This window comes from Rana temporaria, chromosome 1 (genome assembly GCF_905171775.1).
Source record: "Rana temporaria chromosome 1, aRanTem1.1, whole genome shotgun sequence".
NCBI classification, from domain to species: domain Eukaryota; kingdom Metazoa; phylum Chordata; class Amphibia; order Anura; family Ranidae; genus Rana; species Rana temporaria.
The window spans coordinates 103,396,512-103,416,419 of record NC_053489.1 but is presented as its reverse complement, the minus strand read 5'-3'; the positions used below and the strand labels follow the sequence as shown (position 1 = coordinate 103,416,419).

The 19,908-nt window shown below is 40.4% G+C and overlaps 1 protein-coding gene across 6 annotated transcripts in view; it reads left to right on the top strand.

Moving 5' to 3' along the window:
* Window positions 1–19,908, top strand: part of ARHGEF28 (Rho guanine nucleotide exchange factor 28) — a 355,169-nt gene that overhangs the window by 230,769 nt on the left and 104,492 nt on the right. For all 6 annotated transcript variants that reach the window (XM_040341440.1, XM_040341441.1, XM_040341443.1 and 3 more), the window contains one exon: window positions 14,731–14,770. In XM_040341440.1, coding sequence (XP_040197374.1) covers window positions 14,731–14,770 — 40 coding nt within the window. The remainder of the gene's footprint in view (window positions 1–14,730; window positions 14,771–19,908) is intronic.

Below are 19,908 nucleotides of genomic sequence, written 5' to 3'. Positions count from 1 at the left end.
GGGGTTGTAAAGGAAAACATTTTTTTTCATAATAAGCATCCTTTACCTGCAGACATTCCTCTTCATTTCCTCATTGTTCGTTTTTGCTCAGAAGTTGCTCTATTTCTTCTCTGTTCTGTTCACTTCCTGCTTGTCTGATTGTTACTCAACACCGTGAAGGGAGGCTTTACTGCGGTGGTCAGTAACGTGCTCGCCCCCTCCTGGGGACTACATCTGTGCGGCAGGACGCTCTCTACGTGATAGAGACTTCAAGGAGGTGTGAATTACTGGGCGTGCCGCAATTCATATTAGGAAATGTAGTTCTTGCATGAACGAGCGCCGCAAACCAGGAAGTGAATGAGAGAACAGAAACTAGAACGCCGGAGGTGATATAGATGAAGGAATTTAATAGGTATTTACTCGTTTTTTTTAACAGAATCATTACACTATTCTGTCTGTCTACCTTGCAGACATTAATTTTAGGCAAAACATTTTTTTCCTTTACAACTCCTTTAATGTGATCTTATATTATAGAAAATATTAACATATTATCTGTAAATAACTGTAATAGCGTATGTAAGAGCTGTGAAAATGTGGAATGGACTCACACAGGAGCGAAGTCTGGTTATGTCAGTAGATTGTTTTAAAAAGAGCTGGATGTGTTCTTCAATGCACAAGATGCAGTATAACTGGATATGGAGATTTATTGGTAATAACACCAGAGATTGTTGATCCAGGGAATAACTGATTGGGCCAGATTCAGAAAGAAATTACGCTGGCGTTTCTATTGATACGCGGCGTAACTTCTAGGATGCTCCGGCGTATCTTTTTTCTGTATTCAGAAAACAAGATACGCCGGAATTTTGCTAAGATCCGACTGGCGTAAGTCTCTTAGTTGCATATTTACGCTGGCCGCTAGGTGGCGCTTCCGTCGATTTACGCAAGGAATATGCGAATTAGGTAGATACGCCGATTCAGAAACGTACGTCCGCCCGGCGCATTTTTTTACGTTGTTTACGTTAGGCTTTTTCCGGGGTAAAGTTACCCCTGCTACATGAGGCGTATCCTATGTTAAGTGTGGACGTCGGGCCAGCGTCAAATTTTCCGTTGATTATGTCGTTTGCGTAAGTCGTTCGCAAATAGGGCTGTGCGTAATTTACGTTCGCGTCAAAAGCATTGGCTTTTTGCGGGTTAATTTGGAGCATGCGCACTGGGTTAAGTTCACGGACGGCGCACGTGCCGTTAGTCAAAAATGTAAATTACGTGGGGTCAGCCCTCATTACCATACAACACGCCCACTACATGGATAATTTGAATTCCGCGGGCTTACGCCAGACCACATACGCTACGCCGCCTTAACTTAGGGCGCAGGTTCTTTCTGAATACAGAACCTGCCTCACCAAGTTACGGTGGCGTAGCGTATCTGAGATACGCTACGTCCGCACAAATTTACGCCGGGCTATTTGAATCCGGCGCCAATGTCTTTTTGGGGAATTGGGAAGGATTTTTTTCCCTCCCCTTGTTATAGGGTTGTTGTTTTTTTGCCATTCTCTGGATCATCTGTCTGCATAAGATTCAGTAAATATAGGTTCTCATCGATTGAGCTAGATGGACTTTGTCTTTTTTCAACCTGACTATGTAACTGGACCAATGAGGGGGATTTTTGTTTTCTAGCTTTATTAGGCCTCGTACACACGGCCGAGGAACTCGACGTGCCAAACACATCGAGTTCCTCGGCCAGTTCAGCACTGAAGCCGCCGAGGAGCTCGGCGGGACGAGAGCTCCCATAGAGCAACAAGGAAATAGAGAACATGTTCTCTATTTCCTCGCCGAGCTCCTCGTCGGCTTCCTCGGCCAAAAGTGTACACACGGCCGGGTTTCTCGGCAGAATTCAGCCAGAAACTCGGTCGGAAGCTGAATTCTGCCGAGGAAACTGGTCGTGTGTACGGGGCCTTACAGTTGCCCACACAGGACTTAAAGAGGAACTGCAGTCTGTTCACATAATTTGTAATAAAAACATCTTTGCCATTCTGGAGCTTCCCTCCAACCGCTTTGCATATTATTTTATATATACAGTGATTCTGTAATTGCCAAATATGCTGCAGAAATCTCCCTCCACTGAGTCTGGCTGCAATCATTTTAACTGTGGGCAGCTGAAGTTGCTGCCTGTTCACTTCCTGGATTTACACAGACACAGAGGCACACCTCCAGCTCTGCAGCTCTCATTGGCCCTCTTATGACTCACCCCTCCTTCCTGGCAAACGCTCACGAGAGTGAGAGAGAGCTGTGCATGTTGTCATAAGCCTAGACTATTTACCTGACAAGAAACAGGAAGTGGGCTGTATAAGGTATTTACTATCCAAAGTTAAAACAACAACAGCAGAAGACTTAAAGGGTCACTAAAGGATTTTTATTTTTTTTAGCTAAATAGCTTCCTTTACCTTACTGCAATCCTGGTTTCATGTCCTCATTGTTCGCTTTTGCTTTGAAGTTGCTGTAATCCTCCCCTGATCTCCACACTTCCTGCTTGTCTGTTTTCTTATGAAAAAACTCAAGGAGGTGTGATTACTGTGTGTCTAAAACCCCTCAGAACCAATCAGATTCATTTTAAAAACAAACACTGCCCTGTGTTTGTTTGTTTTTGTTCTGTGTGTCTCTGTACTTCACAGAAACATGAAACTAGATTAAAAACGAAAGTGAAACTGTAGGCACATTATATGATTGATTTTTAGCTATTTTTAATAATTTTTAAAAGAAATCAGTTAACTATTATGTCTCTATACCCTGTAAACAGTCATTTCAGCAAAAAAAAATTGTTTCCTTTACAACTCCTTTAATAAATAGAAAGATGGAAAAATGACTGAAGGTCCGCTTTAAGTCATAGCTCCCAACTGTCCCTGATTTCGAGGGACTGTCCCTGATTTGGAGCAATGTCCCTCTGTTCCTCATTCTCCTCATTTGTCCCTCATTTTGGTATGATCTATATAGATGTATATAAAATGCACTTTTTATCTATCAAAAAGTGTTTTCCAGCACTAAACCTTACATCTGATTTCTAAATTGCTGCATTTGTAAATTCCAAAAGCCAATATAAAGTAACAGTAGTTGTAAAAAAAAGCACTTGTGGGTTTAACCAATCTTGTTATTTTGTACAATTCTCCTTTAAGCGTCTTTGGCAAGGGGTGTGTCCTATGCCTGCATTATTTTGGTGATAGGTGTCCCCCATTCCCATCTCAAAAAGTTGGGAGGTATGTTTAAGTATATGTACACCCTCACGTTGTAAAACAAACAATTCAGCATAAAATAGAAATGAAAGGCAAAACATTTGTGTTGAGGTATATAAAACATTATAAATACCCCCCCCCCTTCTTTTTTTTTTATAAGTGATCAGATTGCCTCTGTTCTCAGCGGCACAATAGCTAGGGGAAGGAGAAACGGCATACACTGAGCTTTCCAGTGAAAGGCTGTGCAGGAGGGGTGTGTTAGGGCAAGTCGGATCATTTAATGAAGTGCAGTCTTAGGGCCAGATCCACAGCCAGCCGCCTTAACTTAAATATTCCCATTTAAGTTACACCGCCGCAAAATTTCTACCTAAGTGTCCGATCCACAAAGCACTTACCTAGAAATTTTTGGCTGTGTAACTTAAATCCGGCCGGCGCAAGGCGTTCCTATTCAAATGGGGCGAGTCCCATTTAAATTAGGCGCACTCCCGCGCCGGACGTACTGCGCATGCTCACGACGTCATTTTCCCGACGTGCTTTGCGCGGTTTTACGTTGCGCCGGGTTTTGAGAATCGCGACTGGCGTAAAAAAAAAATACGAGTTGCGGCGGAAAAAAAAAAAATTTAAAAAAAAAAGACGGCGACGCGGGATAGAAGGGTCTACTTTTACAAGGCCTAAACAGTTTAGGCCTTGTAAAAGCAGCCCTAATTTTGCGTTTGCAAACTAATACTTACGGAGAAAAAACGAAGCGTAAAAGCTTCGTGGATCTCTGTAAGTGCTAATTTGCATACCCGAAGCGGCATTTCGACGAGAAATGCCCCCAGCGGTGGCCGAGGTACTGCATCCTAAGTTCCGGCAGTGTAAGTCCCTTACACATGTCGGATCTTCTGCATATCTATTGGAAACTGATTCTGTGGATCAGTTCCAAAGATAGAAACATGGATACGACGGCGTATCAGTAGATACGCCGTCGTATCCCTTTTGTGGATCTGGCCCTTAGTTCCCAGCAAAGCTACAGAACTGATGACCACGCTGTGCTCTCCTGCTTAGTGTGATCAGTTTTTAAAAGGAAAGCAGAGGGACTGGCAGGAACACCAGGAATTTCACACAAAGGAAGTAATACAAAGAGAACCAGATACTTTTTCATACAAGTACATGGTACAGCAGGTACATATCAGGAATATGAAATGTTGGTTGTCACAAGAAACGCCAATCCCTCTTTGCCTAGTGTGGTAATAAATTAAATCTAGCTGGACCTTTGTGTATAAAATACAATAAGAAATGTAGAGAAATATAAAACAATTTTAAGTTCAGTTTCGTGTGCATTTTTTATGTATAGTATGTATGCACAGTGTTTTCCATGTATTCCAATGACTCTAGTTGGCTCTAGTTCACACCATGCAGTCAGTTTCTGGTCAGTTTGCGGTGCAGAAACTGACTGAATGGTGTGAACTAGAGCCAACTAGAGCCATTGGAATACATGGAAAACACTGTGCATGTATTATGTGCAGAAAAAATGCACACGGCACTGCATCTGGTGTGAACTGGCCCTAAAGACCGTGGTGTATCCTATTCCATTTATTAATCCAGTTTTTTTTTTTTAGGTCAATCACGTGAATGCATAGATGGAAAAGTTTATTGGTCACTGTAAGCTGGCCATAGACCGTTAGTTTTTCGTTCAAAAAAGTGGATGAGGGCATCCCCCAGCCATGGCATTGTATTCTGACAGCAGGGCCCAATGCTGTCAGAATACACAGATTAGAGGCTGCAGCCGCTGATTAACAGAAGTTTTCCAGTTGGTCAAATGATTGACTTCTGTTGAGCAGAGACGCCCACACACTGATCGAAATTCAGCCAGTCCCTGAGGATTTGGACAAATTGGCAAAAGGAAAAGTGAACAAAATTCTAGAGTACATCATTAGAGGGGTTACCAGCAGGAGGAATTCTGATTCCCCATCATAGATCTTTAGTGAGACCTCATTTAGAATATTGTGTCCAGTTCTGGAGATCTAACTTACATAAAGATATTGATAAGATAGAACAAATCCAGAGACGGGTAACAAAAATGGTGAAAGGTCTGAGGGACAAAACATATTGGGAGAGACTTCAGGAACCTAATATGTACAGTCTGGAGGAAAGAAGGGATGGGGAGATATGATTGGAACTACAAGGGGGGTGAATAAAGTTCAGGTTGGCAGTATTTTATTTTTTTTATTTTTTATAATTGTCATTTTTTATAAAATTTGGTATTTTTGTTTTTCAGTACAGAAATCAAATAAAAAATATTAACTTTCTCTGGACAGCATGCAAGCCTCCAATAAAAACAAAAAGGAAAACAAGCTAAGATAAGACCTGGCCTGTTAGCAATATACACATAAGTGTAGAGTATATCTGGAAAATATATGATATTAATAATCGTACAAAAGCTCTAACTTAATATAACAACCTATTAGTAACCTGCATAGGCGTAGTATATATATATCCATGAGAAAAAAAAGTGGGGGGGGGGTGTAAAAGGGAAAACATGGCGACAGTTGAAATCAACTGGGCTCATAACTCATGGGGGTGGCAATATTTTTCAATATGAAGCCAAAATCAAAAACATGGAGACATGACCTCGAACTAGCAGGTGGAAAGGTTGAAACTAATCTAATACCTATTATTATTATTTTTTTTTTTTCATTCAACCCAGCAGGCTGAGTGAAAAAAAAAAAACTGAGGAGGCCCACTTCTGTCGGACAGGCTGATGTACAGATGGGCCGAATGTCAGGTGGTTTCTGTTTTTTGTTGAACCGCCGATATCTGAGCCGTGTGTGCCAAGTTTTAGAAAGTATTAGGTTACTGAAAGAGTAGTCGATGCTTGTGTAGCATTAACCCCGGAGGAGCTGCTGGTTGTTTCGGGTGGCACATTTACCTCATGGCTCCCCCGAATTCCTAGGGGTGGATGATGCGTATTGTAGAAGTAAAGGAATGTCCACAACAGGTGCTCTTTGCTGTGCTCTTTATTACCCAGCTGGGTAAAAACAATAAACTTGTGGTGAGGAAAGTAAGGTTGAAGAAGAAAGGAGAACAGCAGATTCAGGTGTGATGATAGGGAAACAGTCCTGCTCCCAGGCGTAACACTTTTCTGCGCCACTCCTGAGTGAGTGGGTTTAGCGTACCCGGACAGGCCTCTCTCACTGACCTGGCAGCTGGAGTATCACTCGAACATTTGTAGGATAAAGTCCCTGCCACAGACCCTCCTTGGTGAACGTGAACTTGAGGAAAAAGTCTCTGGCACAGACCCTCCTTGGTGAACGTCAGGGAGACACCTCTGCCACAGGCCCTCTCTGATTTGTAGTTACGGAGATAATCCTCCCTAGATGAATTACGCCTAGATCTCCTTCAACTTATCGCCCAGGTACCGACTGACAGGTGATCAATCCTTCAGTGTCCGGCTACCTGTGATCCCCGGTGGTTTGTCGAGGCCCTTTTGGATCGCCAGCCTCTCAATGGCGCTCCTCAGACGGACTCCCCACCGAACAGCAATACAGCTTGGGATACTCAAAGGTGGGAACCCAGTTGCTCACTGGGTCCCCGTCGCTGTTCAGATGCTCCGGGCCAACATGGTCCCGGAACCAGGAAAACCACGTGGCACGCACACCCTGGGGAGCCGTTATGTGGTCACCCTAAAGGTGGGTGCCACACTCAAAGAAGAAGACCCAGAACCAATGACGTCTGCCCCATAAATACCCCTCCCCAGCATGCACAGCGAGGCCAAACCCTCCTGATTGGCTGCTGGGAAAGAGCACCCAAACCTCAACTCCACTGCTTCCACCTGTAGCACCGGGGTTGGAAGAACACCCCAGCGCAACAGAATGAGCCCACAGCACAGCCAAGCTGAGACAGAGACCCTGTTTTGCACTTATCAATTTGGATCAGAGTTTAACTACACTCTTATCTCCCTCTAAATTTAACTAGCAACGGTACTATAAAGTACCCAGGCGCTACACTTGGAATAGACTTTCTAGCAGAGTTATTGAGTCAGTCTACAGTAATTGGATTGAAACATGCTTGGGACAAACATAGCTCAAGTATATTAATATACAGCTACTAATATGGCCCAATTAATTATGTATCAAGGGATGAATGGGGAAAAAAGGGCCTCAAAACAAGTAGTATAAAAAGTGAACTTTATGAGAATAAAATAACACATTATCTTGTTCAGAAAATACACAAACTAATTACATGTATACCGAAACAAAAAACATTTTAAATTATAATGGGCCCCGCCAAACAAATAGAAGAAATCATTATGAAAATCCATATATTGTAATTGCCATGGTTTAGAAACACCTCACTTTGCACTGTGACATTCCAGTGAGGATAATGTATGAATGTAAATAGGACCTTTAGATGAGTAAAACAATAATGCAGCTCAAAGTGCTAGTCTCACATTCCATGTTAATCTTTTCTACTTGATGATAATCCTGCTCTTGGATTGTGACTGACGTGCCACTTACCTGGCCAGTCCACGTCTTCGGGATATCGCTCAGTCTTCTCGGTCCCAGCCCCGGAGCTCTACTCTTTGTTGCCAAGATCTTGTGACTGGTCTTAGACAATCAAGAGCTGTGTGCTGTCAACAAAAGTACAAGCACTTAAAAATTGGATTTGTTAAAACAATGTAACAAATTGTGCTTTTATAGCAAGAACACCTCAAGCAATAACTGTATAAGTTACATTTGATGCCAAGCAATTCACAGCATGATTGTAGAGCACAGGTGGCATGATGTCGGCACATGCCAAAACCAAGCTCATAATATTTCCCCTGACCTCTCTGTCAAGATCGATGGCACAACTATCAGTCCATCCCCACATGTCAGGGTACTAGGTGTTATACTGGACTCTGGAAAAATATGCCCCTTCTTAACTAATGACACCACAAAGCTTCTAATTCACTCCCTGGTCATCTCTCGCCTCGACTACTGCAACTCCCTCCTCATTGGAATACCTTTACATAGGCTATCTACCCTTCAGTTGTTATTATTATAATACAGGACTTATATAGTGCCAACAGTTTGCGAAGCGCTTTACAACGTGAGGGCAGACAGTCAGGGCCGGATTCCAGACAAGGCCAACAAGGCCAGGCCTCGGGGCGGCAGTGGGTGCAGGGGCGGCACTGCGGCTGAGAGAAGAGGACACTTTTACTTTCATATCGGGAGTTCCCCCCTGTCATGCGGATGATGAGAGGAGAAAAAACAGAGGGAAGAGGAGGTTCTCAATGTAATTTTGTAATTTTTGGCAGCAACACCCCCCCCCCCCGCTTCTCAGTGTCCTGCCGAAAAAGTCCCCCAGCGGATAATGTCCCCTGTACTGCGCAGGCGGCATTGCATTGAAGGACCTGGCCTTGGGGCGGCAAAGGGAGTAAACCCGGGCCTGCAGACAGTATAGTTACAATACAGTTCAATACAGGAGGAATCAGATTTATCATGAATGCTTCTGCTAGACTCCTCCACCTTACAAACCTTTCCGTTTCTGCTACCCCTATTCTTAATACTAACAACTTAAATCTCTGTCCCAGCTAAATCACTAACCTAGCCTCAAAATTCCAATCAAATGATTTGTTCCTCCCAAGACCTCCTGCTCTCTAACTCCCTTGTCATCTTCTCCCATGCTTGCCCCCAGGACTTCTCCCGAGCCTCTCCCATACCTCCCAGCGTTTTGAATGGGAACGAGGGACACCAATAAGCAAAAATATGTAGACTGAGGACACATCACTGCCACACCCCTGCACACCCAAAGGAGTATTATAGCAAAAACAATATTAGTTAAACCCACAAATGATTCTTTTTTTACCACCACTATTCCTTTATACTGGCTTCTGAAACTTACAAATGCTGCAATTTAGACATTGGATGAAAGATTTGGCACTGGGAAACACATTTTAAAAAGACAAATAGTGCATCTTATATATAACTATATAGATCAGACCGAAATGAGGGACACATGAGGACGAAAGAGGGACTTTATTCCAAATCAGGGACAGCCCCTCAAAATCAAAAATGTAAATACTGTATATACTCAAGTATAAGCCGACCAGAATATAAGCCAAGGCGCCCAATTTTACCACAAAAAAACTGGGAAAACGTATTGACTTGAGTATAACAATTGGTTGTGAGTTTCACCGGCGCAAAAGGAAATAAATAAATAAATGTGAACTGTGATCTGCTGCAGTACTGTGTGCCCTTAGTGGGGGTCAATAGTGCTCTAAGAAGAAAAATGTTACTGCGCTGATCTAATTATCCAGAGGTATTTAATCTCTGGGAATATGGACATAAGTGAAATATCAGGGCCACAATGTGCCCAATCTTAAGTGTAAATAACCTGAATACAAACAATAAAAAATATAAGAAATATATGAGTCATACAAATGTGACACAGTGATTTCAAACTTAAATCATATATCTAGATCAGTGTGTCAGCATACAATCCATATGCCACAGTGCTTCTATGAGAAAAATGGCTGTTGCTGCTACTGACCAACCAAATAGTGAAAACAATACGAAAGATATTACAAAGAAAATATATATTATATATGTGTGTGTGTAAAAACCCAATATGCAGTATGCCAACTGCACCGTGAGTTGTCCAATAACCGATATTGGAACAAAATAAAATAAATATCAATGAAAGTGAAATAATTATCAAACAACCATACAAATGTGCAATGTGCTGGCTGCACTTAAAAATAGTCCAAATGACAGGCAATCTTGCTCTTATACAATAGGTTCCAGCAAACACAAGGTTCAATGTTGGTAATGCTGTGTACAGGAAAGTGCCGCTATCTCTTCCACCCGACAAAGATGTGCCACCATCACCAATGGTTAAAATCAACACTCACCAGACCCCAGATATTATTAGGCTCCAAAGTGGTGTCTTTTCTTTGTCGGTCAGTGGGTGTTGCCTCCTTTTCCCTTTTACAAGGTGTCATCAATTCCTCAAAAACAAGGGGCTCATCATGGTGTAGTATATTAAAATATGTATTTATTTAAAAAAGGTAAAAAAATATAACACTTACAATATAAAGTGCCTCTGACCGGCACTGAGTGTCTTTGGCAGTGTCAACCGTTAAAAGCCGCTGACCAGCATTTAAGTGGCGTCCTAAGAGGTGTGCTTGCCCCGCTGTGCTCCGCATGTATTGCTACAAGGTGTCCACAGCTCTCCTGACGACGCAACTAGCGAAACGCGTAGAGGCTGTTTGGACACACACATTGAGGGTGCAGCACACCAGCGCGCACGGACCCCTTGTAGCAATACATGCGGAGCACAGCGGGGCAAGCACACCTCTTAGGACGCCACTTAAATGCTGGTCAGCGGCTTTTAACGGTTGACACTGCCAAAGACACTCAGTGCCGGTCAGAGGCACTTTATATTGTAAGTGTTATATTTTTTTACCTTTTTTAAATAAATACATATTTTAATATACTACACCATGATGAGCCCCTTGTTTTTGAGGAATTGATGACACCTTGTAAAAGGGAAAAGGAGGCAACACCCACTGACCGACAAAGAAAAGACACCACTTTGGAGCCTAATAATATCTGGGGTCTGGTGAGTGTTGATTTTAACCATTGGTGATGGTGGCACATCTTTGTCGGGTGGAAGAGATAGCGGCACTTTCCTGTACACAGCATTACCAACATTGAACCTTGTGTTTGCTGGAACCTATTGTATAAGAGCAAGATTGCCTGTCATTTGGACTATTTTTAAGTGCAGCCAGCACATTGCACATTTGTATGGTTGTTTGATAATTATTTCACTTTCATTGATATTTATTTTATTTTGTTCCAATATCGGTTATTGGACAACTCACGGTGCAGTTGGCATACTGCATATTGGGTTTTTACACACACACATATATATATAATATATATTTTCTTTGTAATATCTTTCGTATTGTTTTCACTATTTGGTTGGTCAGTAGCAGCAACAGCCATTTTTCTCATAGAAGCACTGTGGCATATGGATTGTATGCTAACACACTGATCTAGATATATGATTTAAGTTTGAAATCACTGTGTCACATTTGTATGACTCATATATTTCTTATATTTTTTATTGTTTGTATTCAGGTTATTCACACTTAAGATTGGGCACATTGTGGCCCTGATATTTCACTTATGACTCGAGTATAAGCCTAAGAAACTAAGCTTATTATATACGGTAACTGTTGATATAAGCACCACCGAAAGAAACTTTGTACACAAAAAATAACCTGTTTCACATTAAAGCTGGCCATACATTTTACAGTTTTCTTGTACAATTTTACCAAAACCATATAATATGAGGTCAAACCAAAACACTTTCAATGTGTTTGCATTAAGGCAGGCCCTTCCACTACGTAGCTGAAGGTAAATCTAAAGGAAATTGAAAAAAAAAAATTGTAGAATGTATGGCCAGCCTAACTTTGCACCATAAAGGTTATGTCATAAAGGAGAAAAGCAGCTTAATGTCCGTGATATTTTTGATAAAGTAGATCTGTGCAATCATAGTAGAATCTACAGGGTTAATATTCAAAAGTGTTGTATTCCCTTTAAGTGTATTTCTACCTTTCCAGTCAAATTTGAGAAACCCTCGCTATGTTTGTTACCCGTTATTATTATTATTATTATACAGGATTTATGTCATCAAGTACCTATTGATGTCTAGTATACAATGGAAAAATGATATACTGTAGCCATTAACCACTTCCTGACCAGAGCACTTTTTGCAATTTGGCACTGTGTCGCTTTAACTGACAATTGCGCAGTCGTGAGACATTGCATCGAAACAAAATTGATGTCCTTTTTTCCCCACAAATAGAGCTTTCGTTTGGTGGTATTTGATCACCTCTGCGTTTTTTTTTTTTTTTTTTTTTTGCGCTATAAACAAAAGAAGAGCGACAATTTTGAAAAAAAAATGATATTTTTTACTTTTTGCTATAATACATATCCCCAAAAAATATATAAAAAAAACAATGACGATTACTGGTAATGTTACTCAACTGTCTTTTTATCATTGAGCCACTTTTTCCACTCAGGCTCAATAATGCAGAGAATCTTGAATCTGTATTTTCTTTTTAATCCAGAGATCATGTCCCATACCTTCATCATTTTGTTGTCAAATCTCCAATAGTAGAAAGCCATTCCCTAGAACAAGGGTATGAAATGCAAGAAGACCTCTATTTTGCGGTTGGCAACCAGCAAACCTAATCTGCCAGTTTTTGCAAATGTATTCCAAAATATACGTAATCAGGAAAGCATCCTTCAGGTGTGGAGGAAATGGTGACATAATCAACATTTCATCCAGCAGAACATATAATTATTACTTATTTTATTTACAGTAGGAAAACGCTCTGTGCTGCTTGGCAAAGCAGATCAAGTTTATGTAAAGCTAAAACAATGTCAGCCTGGTACATGGCCAAACCTTGTGCAGTGTTCTCCAACTTGTAATAAAACTCAATGAGGACTTTTTACTGGAGCATTGTCGGTATGTCTTTATATAACATGTTCAAAGCCGGAGGCATTTATACCACTTCATAGGATGTGAATTGAATCCAACCTTGTTTGTGAATTGTTCCATACTTTTGCCACATAAGACTGTAGACAGGACTCTGGAATAGGTACAGTGAGGGGAAAAAGTATTTTCTCCCCTGCTGATTTTGTACGTTTGCCCACTGACAAAGAAATGATAAGTCTATAATTTTAATGGCAGATTTATTTTAACAGTAAGAGATAGAATAACAACAAAAATAGCCAGAAAAACACATTTAAAAAAAGTTAAAAATTGATTTGCATTTTAATGAGTGAAATAAGTATTTGACCGCTTTTCAATACATGACTTAGTACTTGGTGGCAAAACCCTTGTTGGCAATGAGAGGTCAGACATTTCTTGTAGTTGGCCACCAGGTTTGCACACATCTCAGGAGGGATTTTGTCCCACTCCTCTTTGCAGATCTTCTCCAAGTCATTAAGGTTTTAAAGCTGACGTTTGGTAACTCGAACCTTCAGCTCCCTTCACATATTCTCTATGGAATTAAGGTCTGGAGACTGGCTAGGCCACTCCAGGACCTTAATGTGCTTCTTCTTGAGCAACTTATTTTGCCTTGGCTGTGTGTTGTGGGTCATTGTCATGCTGGAAGACCCATCCACAAGCTATTTTCAATGTCCTGGCTGAGGGAAGGAGGTTTGCACCTAAGATTTGATGGTACATGGCCATGTCCCTCGTCTCTTTGGTGCGGTGAAGTTATCCTGTCCCCTTAGCAGAAAAATCATCCCTCAAAGCATAATGTTGCCACCTCTATGTTTGACGGTGGGGATGGTGTTCTTGGGGTAATAGGCAGCATTTCTCCTCCTCCTCCAAACATGGCGAGTTGAGTTGATGCCAAAGAGCTTGTTTTTGGTATCATCTGACCTCAACACTTTAACCCAGTTCTGCTCTGAATCATTCAGATGTTCATTAGCAAACCTCAGGCGGGCCTGTGCCTTGCCTTTCTTGAGCAGGGGTACCTTTTGGGTCCTGCAGGACTTCAGTCCATCACAGCATAGTGTGTTACCAATTGTTTTCTTGGTGACTATGGTTCTAGCTGCCTTGAGATCATTGACAAGATTCTCCCAGGTAGTTCTGGGCTGATTCCTCAACATTCTCTTGATCATTGAAACTCCACGAGGTGAGATCTTGCATTGAGCCCCAGACCAAGGGAGATTGACAGTTATTTTGTGTTTCTTCCATTTGCGAATAATCGCACCAACTGTTGTCACCCTCTCATCAAGCTGCTTGGCGATGGTCTTGTAGCCTATTCCAGCCATTACAATCTTGTTCCTGACATACTTGGACAGCTCTTTGGTCTTGGTCTTGGTCCTGGTAGAGAGATTGGAATCGGATTAATTGGTTCTGTGGACAGGTGTCTTTTATACAGGTAACAAGCTGAGATTAGGAGTGCTCCTAGTCCCAGCTCGTGGCCTCTATAGAAGACACCTGGGAGCCAGAAATCTTGCTAATTGATAAGAGATCTTTTACTAAATTCACTCATTAAAATGCAAATCAATTTATAACTTTCTTAAATTCAATTTTTCTGGATATTTATGTTATTCTGTCTCTAATTGTTAAAATAAACCGACCATTAATATTATAGACTGATCATTTCTTTGTCAGTGGGTAAACGTACAAAATCAACAGGGGATCGAATAGTTTTTTCCCCTCACTGTAACTAACAGAGTATCATAGACTTGATAATTAGAAGTCCCTTTGGCCATGGTAACCAGTTATTTTTCAATTGAAAGCCAGTATACTCTTTATATATATATCAGGCCCTTTCTAACACTAAACGCTGTCTTTGGGTTCTTTCATGTGACCACTTTTGTATTGATTATGTTGGATTTAACTATACTAACCATTACCTGATGCACTGTGACATGATCTGTAGGTGGAATGAGGGCATGTGGTGGTGGATTATACATTTCTTCAAATAGTTTTTACTGTGTAATCTAACATGTTCCCTTTGTCTTACCAGAACGAGCGTACAGCCTTCCTGAACAATCAAGAGAAAAAAGGTATTGCATTATCTCTGTTCTTTCTGCCTTGAAATAAAATGTGTTAAAGAACTGCTATAATACTTGCTGGCCTTTGAGAAACCCATGATGGCCTGTCACATGACCAGATGCCTGAGATTTGGGTCACGTGACTTTTGCAGAAGTGAATGATCATACCGTTTCTTTTTCTGAAGGCTATTTTTTATTTAACAAGCTTGTGAAGTTAATATGCTAGAGTTTCTGACCTAGGTTTTTTATCTCTACCTTTTTTTTCTTTAAGTGTTCCCTTTTCTTTCTCCCATTGGAGGGGTGACAGGGATCTTTGTTTGGCTCCCCTTTCCCTTAGTTCTCCGATTTACTTCCAGTTTAGGCTTTATCGAGCGCATCCATGGAGGTCTGAGATTTCGTAGGCCTTTCATTTTTGCTTCGTTCATTGATTGATATTGGTGTTTTATATTCTTTGGCATGAATGTTTACTGCTCTTGACTCGTAAAAGTTTGTGTTTCCCTAGTACATCCTCAGGATTTTCAAGTAAATTGTGGCTATGTATGGGGTTGTCATTTTCTCCTGTATCTCGTAATTGCTGACCTTTATTTCTTTAAAAACCTGTTTTGTTTTTGCAAAATCTTGATTTATACAGAGATATAAAAAAAACGAAAGTGAATGATCAGAGTTCACACTGGCTGATCAATCCCTTAGAAATCTATTAACTATATTTATGTAAAAATGTTAACCCCCCTCCCCGATAACGCACATTCAATCCATGACTCAGAGCAAGTATATACAGTAGATAAGGACCTCTGACTTTTATTCAAGCTCCAGATCAATGATTAAAACTAATCAAGCTAGATAGTCAACAGGACAGCCAGGCAACTATCAGTTTTAGATTAGCAACGGCAATTTCTATCTTTCTACAGAAAAGTTTTTATTTTAGATTTTTGTTCTGGCTGTGCCATATTATTTTTCTTTCTTCATTTCTGCCTGATTTGCTTATTTAAAGAGAAGAACATTGTATTTTGGCTTTAGTTTTTTTTTTTTTTTTTTTTACTTTATCACAGTATCCTGATAACATCTGTATTAAAAGATACATAGAAAGACTCCTTTTTTCCCCTACCTTAACGTTCAGATAAAACCTGTTGGTCTTAGTGGGAAGAAGCCAAAGAGGACTTTTCTGTAGGTAGAAAGAAATAGAGAGACTCCTTAGTATTTTTTTTTCTACCCAGGCATAACTTGTTCTTATTGGGAAGAAGCCAAGAAGGGCTTTTCTAAAGGCGGCATATTTTGCCTGTTTTTTAATTCTTTTCTCTTTTTTTGATGCTTTTAAAGATTTCTTCCGGTTTTTTTTTTTGGAAAATCTTTTTTTATTTTATTTGCAACAACACATAGACATACAAAACGTACAACAGCACAGCCAAAGATTTCTTCTGTTTATTTCACAATAAATCCCCTGGATGTATTAATATGTGATGGGGTATTCTCACCTTTTCTCTGAATGTACTGTTCTGTTAATTACAGAAATTGTTGCTTATGTGAGAGCAGCCAGTAGCAAGGATATTGTATGACTCTTTCAGCTAACAGAGCAGATCAAATACCTATATTAGGTTACAGGAAATACAGTTAAGTATATTGATTGCTACATTTCTGAAACATCCTCCTAGTGTCGATGTAAACTTGATTATAGGTTTTTAACAATAAATTATTTGGAAGGAAATGAAACCTTATTCACAGAGGTAGTTGACCGATCAATGATGGTGTGCAGAACCCAGTAACCTACATTACCTGTTCAGATTTGAGGTTACTAGCGAAAGCTTGATTCTTATGGGTTGCTGTAGTCACTGCAAATTGCTCCTTGTCTTACTAAAACAGCTGATCATTACAATTAGGCCCCTTTCACACTGGGGCATTTTTCGAAAGTTTTTCGAGCAAAGCCTCATCTGCAATCCCAATGTGCTGGTAAAGCACTGCTAAGACCCTAACGTTGTAGGGCGTTTTTGCAGTGCCTTAGTCTGAAAGGGTAAGGCATTTTTACATCGCTTTCAATTCATTTTAATGGAGAGGGGCGTTTTTGGAGCGTTTTTTTTAGCGCCCAAAAGCTGCTCCAAAGATGCTGCTTGCAGGACTCAGTGGGCAAGGGTCCATTAAGATGCATGGAGAGCGTTTTATGAACGATTTAATAGCGCTATTTTTAACGCTAAAAAGCTGTAAAAACGCTTCAGTGTGAAAGGGGTCTTAGGCTTGCAGCGGTAGTACCAGCTCTTTAGGCAAATGAGGGGAGATATGCCGCGTACACACGACCGTTTTTAATGTCATGGAAAAAACTACTTTTTTCTCAACGTGATTCTTGTCAAGCCTGCCTTGCATACACACGATCGTGAAAAAAAAAAATTCTCGAGCAAAGCACGGTGACGTACAACACGTACAACGGCACTATGAAGGGGAAGTTCCATTCGGATGGCGCCACCCTTTGGGCTGCTTTTGCTGATTTTGTGTTAGTAAAAATTTGGTGAGAGACAATTCGCGCTTTTCAGTCTTCGTGCTTTTCAGTCTGTTACAGCGTGACGAATGTGCTATATCCATTACAAACGCTAGTTTTACCAGAACGAGTGCTCCCATCTCATAACTTTCTTCTGAGCATGCACGTTTTTCCCCGTCGTTAAATCCTACACACGACCGTTTTTCACGACGTGAAAAACGACGTGAAAAATTAGAGCATGTTCTAAATTTTTAATGCCCATTTTTAACGTCGAGAAAAATGCTCTGGAGCCCACACACGATCGTTTTTAATGACCATTTAAAAAAATGTAAATTTTTCTCTTCATGAAGAACGTGGCAATAGAGGTATTTTCATGACCTATACAGGTGTTACGTCCTCTTAAAAGTACTCCAGCCCATATTACAAAGTAAAAATATATTATCATGTTTATCTTATTGGTTACTGATTTTACAATGCAATTGGTTTCTTCCGTCTATTGTACCAATTATACAATCGATTTTTTTAGAGGTTCAGTTTCACTTTTTTAGCTTTATTTGGATTAAAAAAAAATATCCATAATACAGTGTTGAAACACTCTAGATTCAGAGATCCCCAAAGTGCGTCACTCCTACCTAAAAATAAAAAAAGAATCTCACATATCATAACTGAAAACCTTTTGACTTATAAAAGTTTAAGCAGCAATGATTAGTTATTAGTATCAGCCAAAAAGTCAGCGTTCTAATCTACTGCCCTAAAGAGTCCAATTTTTATTCTTATAGATTAGATTTGCTATGTATGCATGCAGTCTGTACTCATAAATGAGGCCTAATATGTCCTTCACTGTGTTTTTTTTATTTTTTTTAATACCTAAAAAAAGAAACATACCAAAAAAATTAGTCTGACCACAAATCTGTCTTGGTATTTTCCATTGTATAACTCATGAATAGAAGTGACTTAAATACAAAGGTATTTCTTACATAATGGGAATTCCAGAAATAGTAGTCATGAACGATAACAACACAGATGTTTATTGTGGTGTCAAATATAGGATATAATCGTGATGTGACAAGTCCATCCCTGCATGCTATTTCATACTGTGCATCAATACACATAGGCTAGCCTATACCATATATACAGTGTCGCTCAACTTCTGCAGCTGGTAAAGTGAGTGGAATTTGCCCCGTCATTATTTTGCTGCTGTAGGAGCGAGTGCTTGAAAGATACAAGGGATGTTCAAGTCAAACGGGGACTTTTGAATTTATATAAAAGAACAAATTTCAACGAGTGGAAACCAGATTTATTTTTCAACCTACTCCCCTGCTATATTTATAGACTTATCTCAGCATTTAACAAATGCCTGGAAAGCTTTGGCATAGAAAGATTTGTCAGTGAACATGAACCATCCTAGGACAGCCTGCTTCACATGGTTATCAGTGCTGAAATGCTGACCCCTGAGGAACTCATTTAGGGGTCCTAACAGGTGGAAGTCACTCGAAGCGAGGCCTGAGCTGTAAGGGGGATGTGGCAATACCTCTAGGGACTGGGAACCACCACAGATGGGATCGCAATGAAGGACGTGCGGCCATCTTTGAAATGTTTACATGATTGAAATGTCTTACTGCGGCTGAGCGTCTCATCACCGTACTTGAAGTCTTCTGCAGATATTTGTGGATTTTACACCTTCGTTCACAAAAAACTGTATCACCACACACTGTTCCATGCACACACTAATACTGTTGTCTGCCATCTTGATCTTTGGACTGGACCTCAATATGTGCACTGCCTATCAGTAATAGGCCACACTTGACACTTACTACTGTGTATTGTACCACCACGCTAGCATCCCTTTTTATACCTGTAAAATGTAAAAGACTGGGATTGACTTGAACGTCCCTCGTACATTAGTAACACTAAAATGTGGTCCTGGGTTTGATTCTGGCCTAAGGAGCTCATAGATATGACACAACAGTCTCCCAACCAGTGTTATAGCCCTGATCTGGTAATAATGCAAAAAAAATCTTGCCTGATTGCTAAGGTTTGCCTTGAGTTGTGACTGTGTAGTTCACCCTACATCTTCAATTGTCCGAAATAGACCCAACTAGTGTACATGGAACATTTCTGTTTAGGGGGAAACTGGCCCAAAAGACATTAGTATCATGCATGCACTTGTGAGCGATCTCTGATATCTATGGACAACTTAAGGCATTAGCTGTACTGGGGGTTCAGTCCATTGGGATTTGTATGAATTTCAAAAATGTACTTTGGTTTCTACCTCAAGAGTATGAGAGTGAATGAGCGTGTTGAGTGAGAATATGGCTACTTATAAATAGCCACATTTTGGAAAGAATGGTCAAATAATTGACAAGCATGAACTTGGCAGCATAGTAGTTACGAAATTATTAGGGGTTACAGATCTTGTTCAAAATGGCTTTCAATCTGTTGGAAAGTCAGTCTTTGCAGACAATGCTTGTCGAGAAATGTTATCAAATGTTTGTCTAAAAGATATCTGATACTTTTCAAAGTGCAAACACTTGGAAAGAATGCCCAATTACTTGAAAATCATGAGAGTCGTAAAAACCTGGGTAATGTGTTTCTGTTGCTTATGGCCACCTGTGTGAGTGTGCTGGTATGTGTGTTTATTTGGCCATTTTTTACATCTCACAGAACATTAACTACAATGTTATTT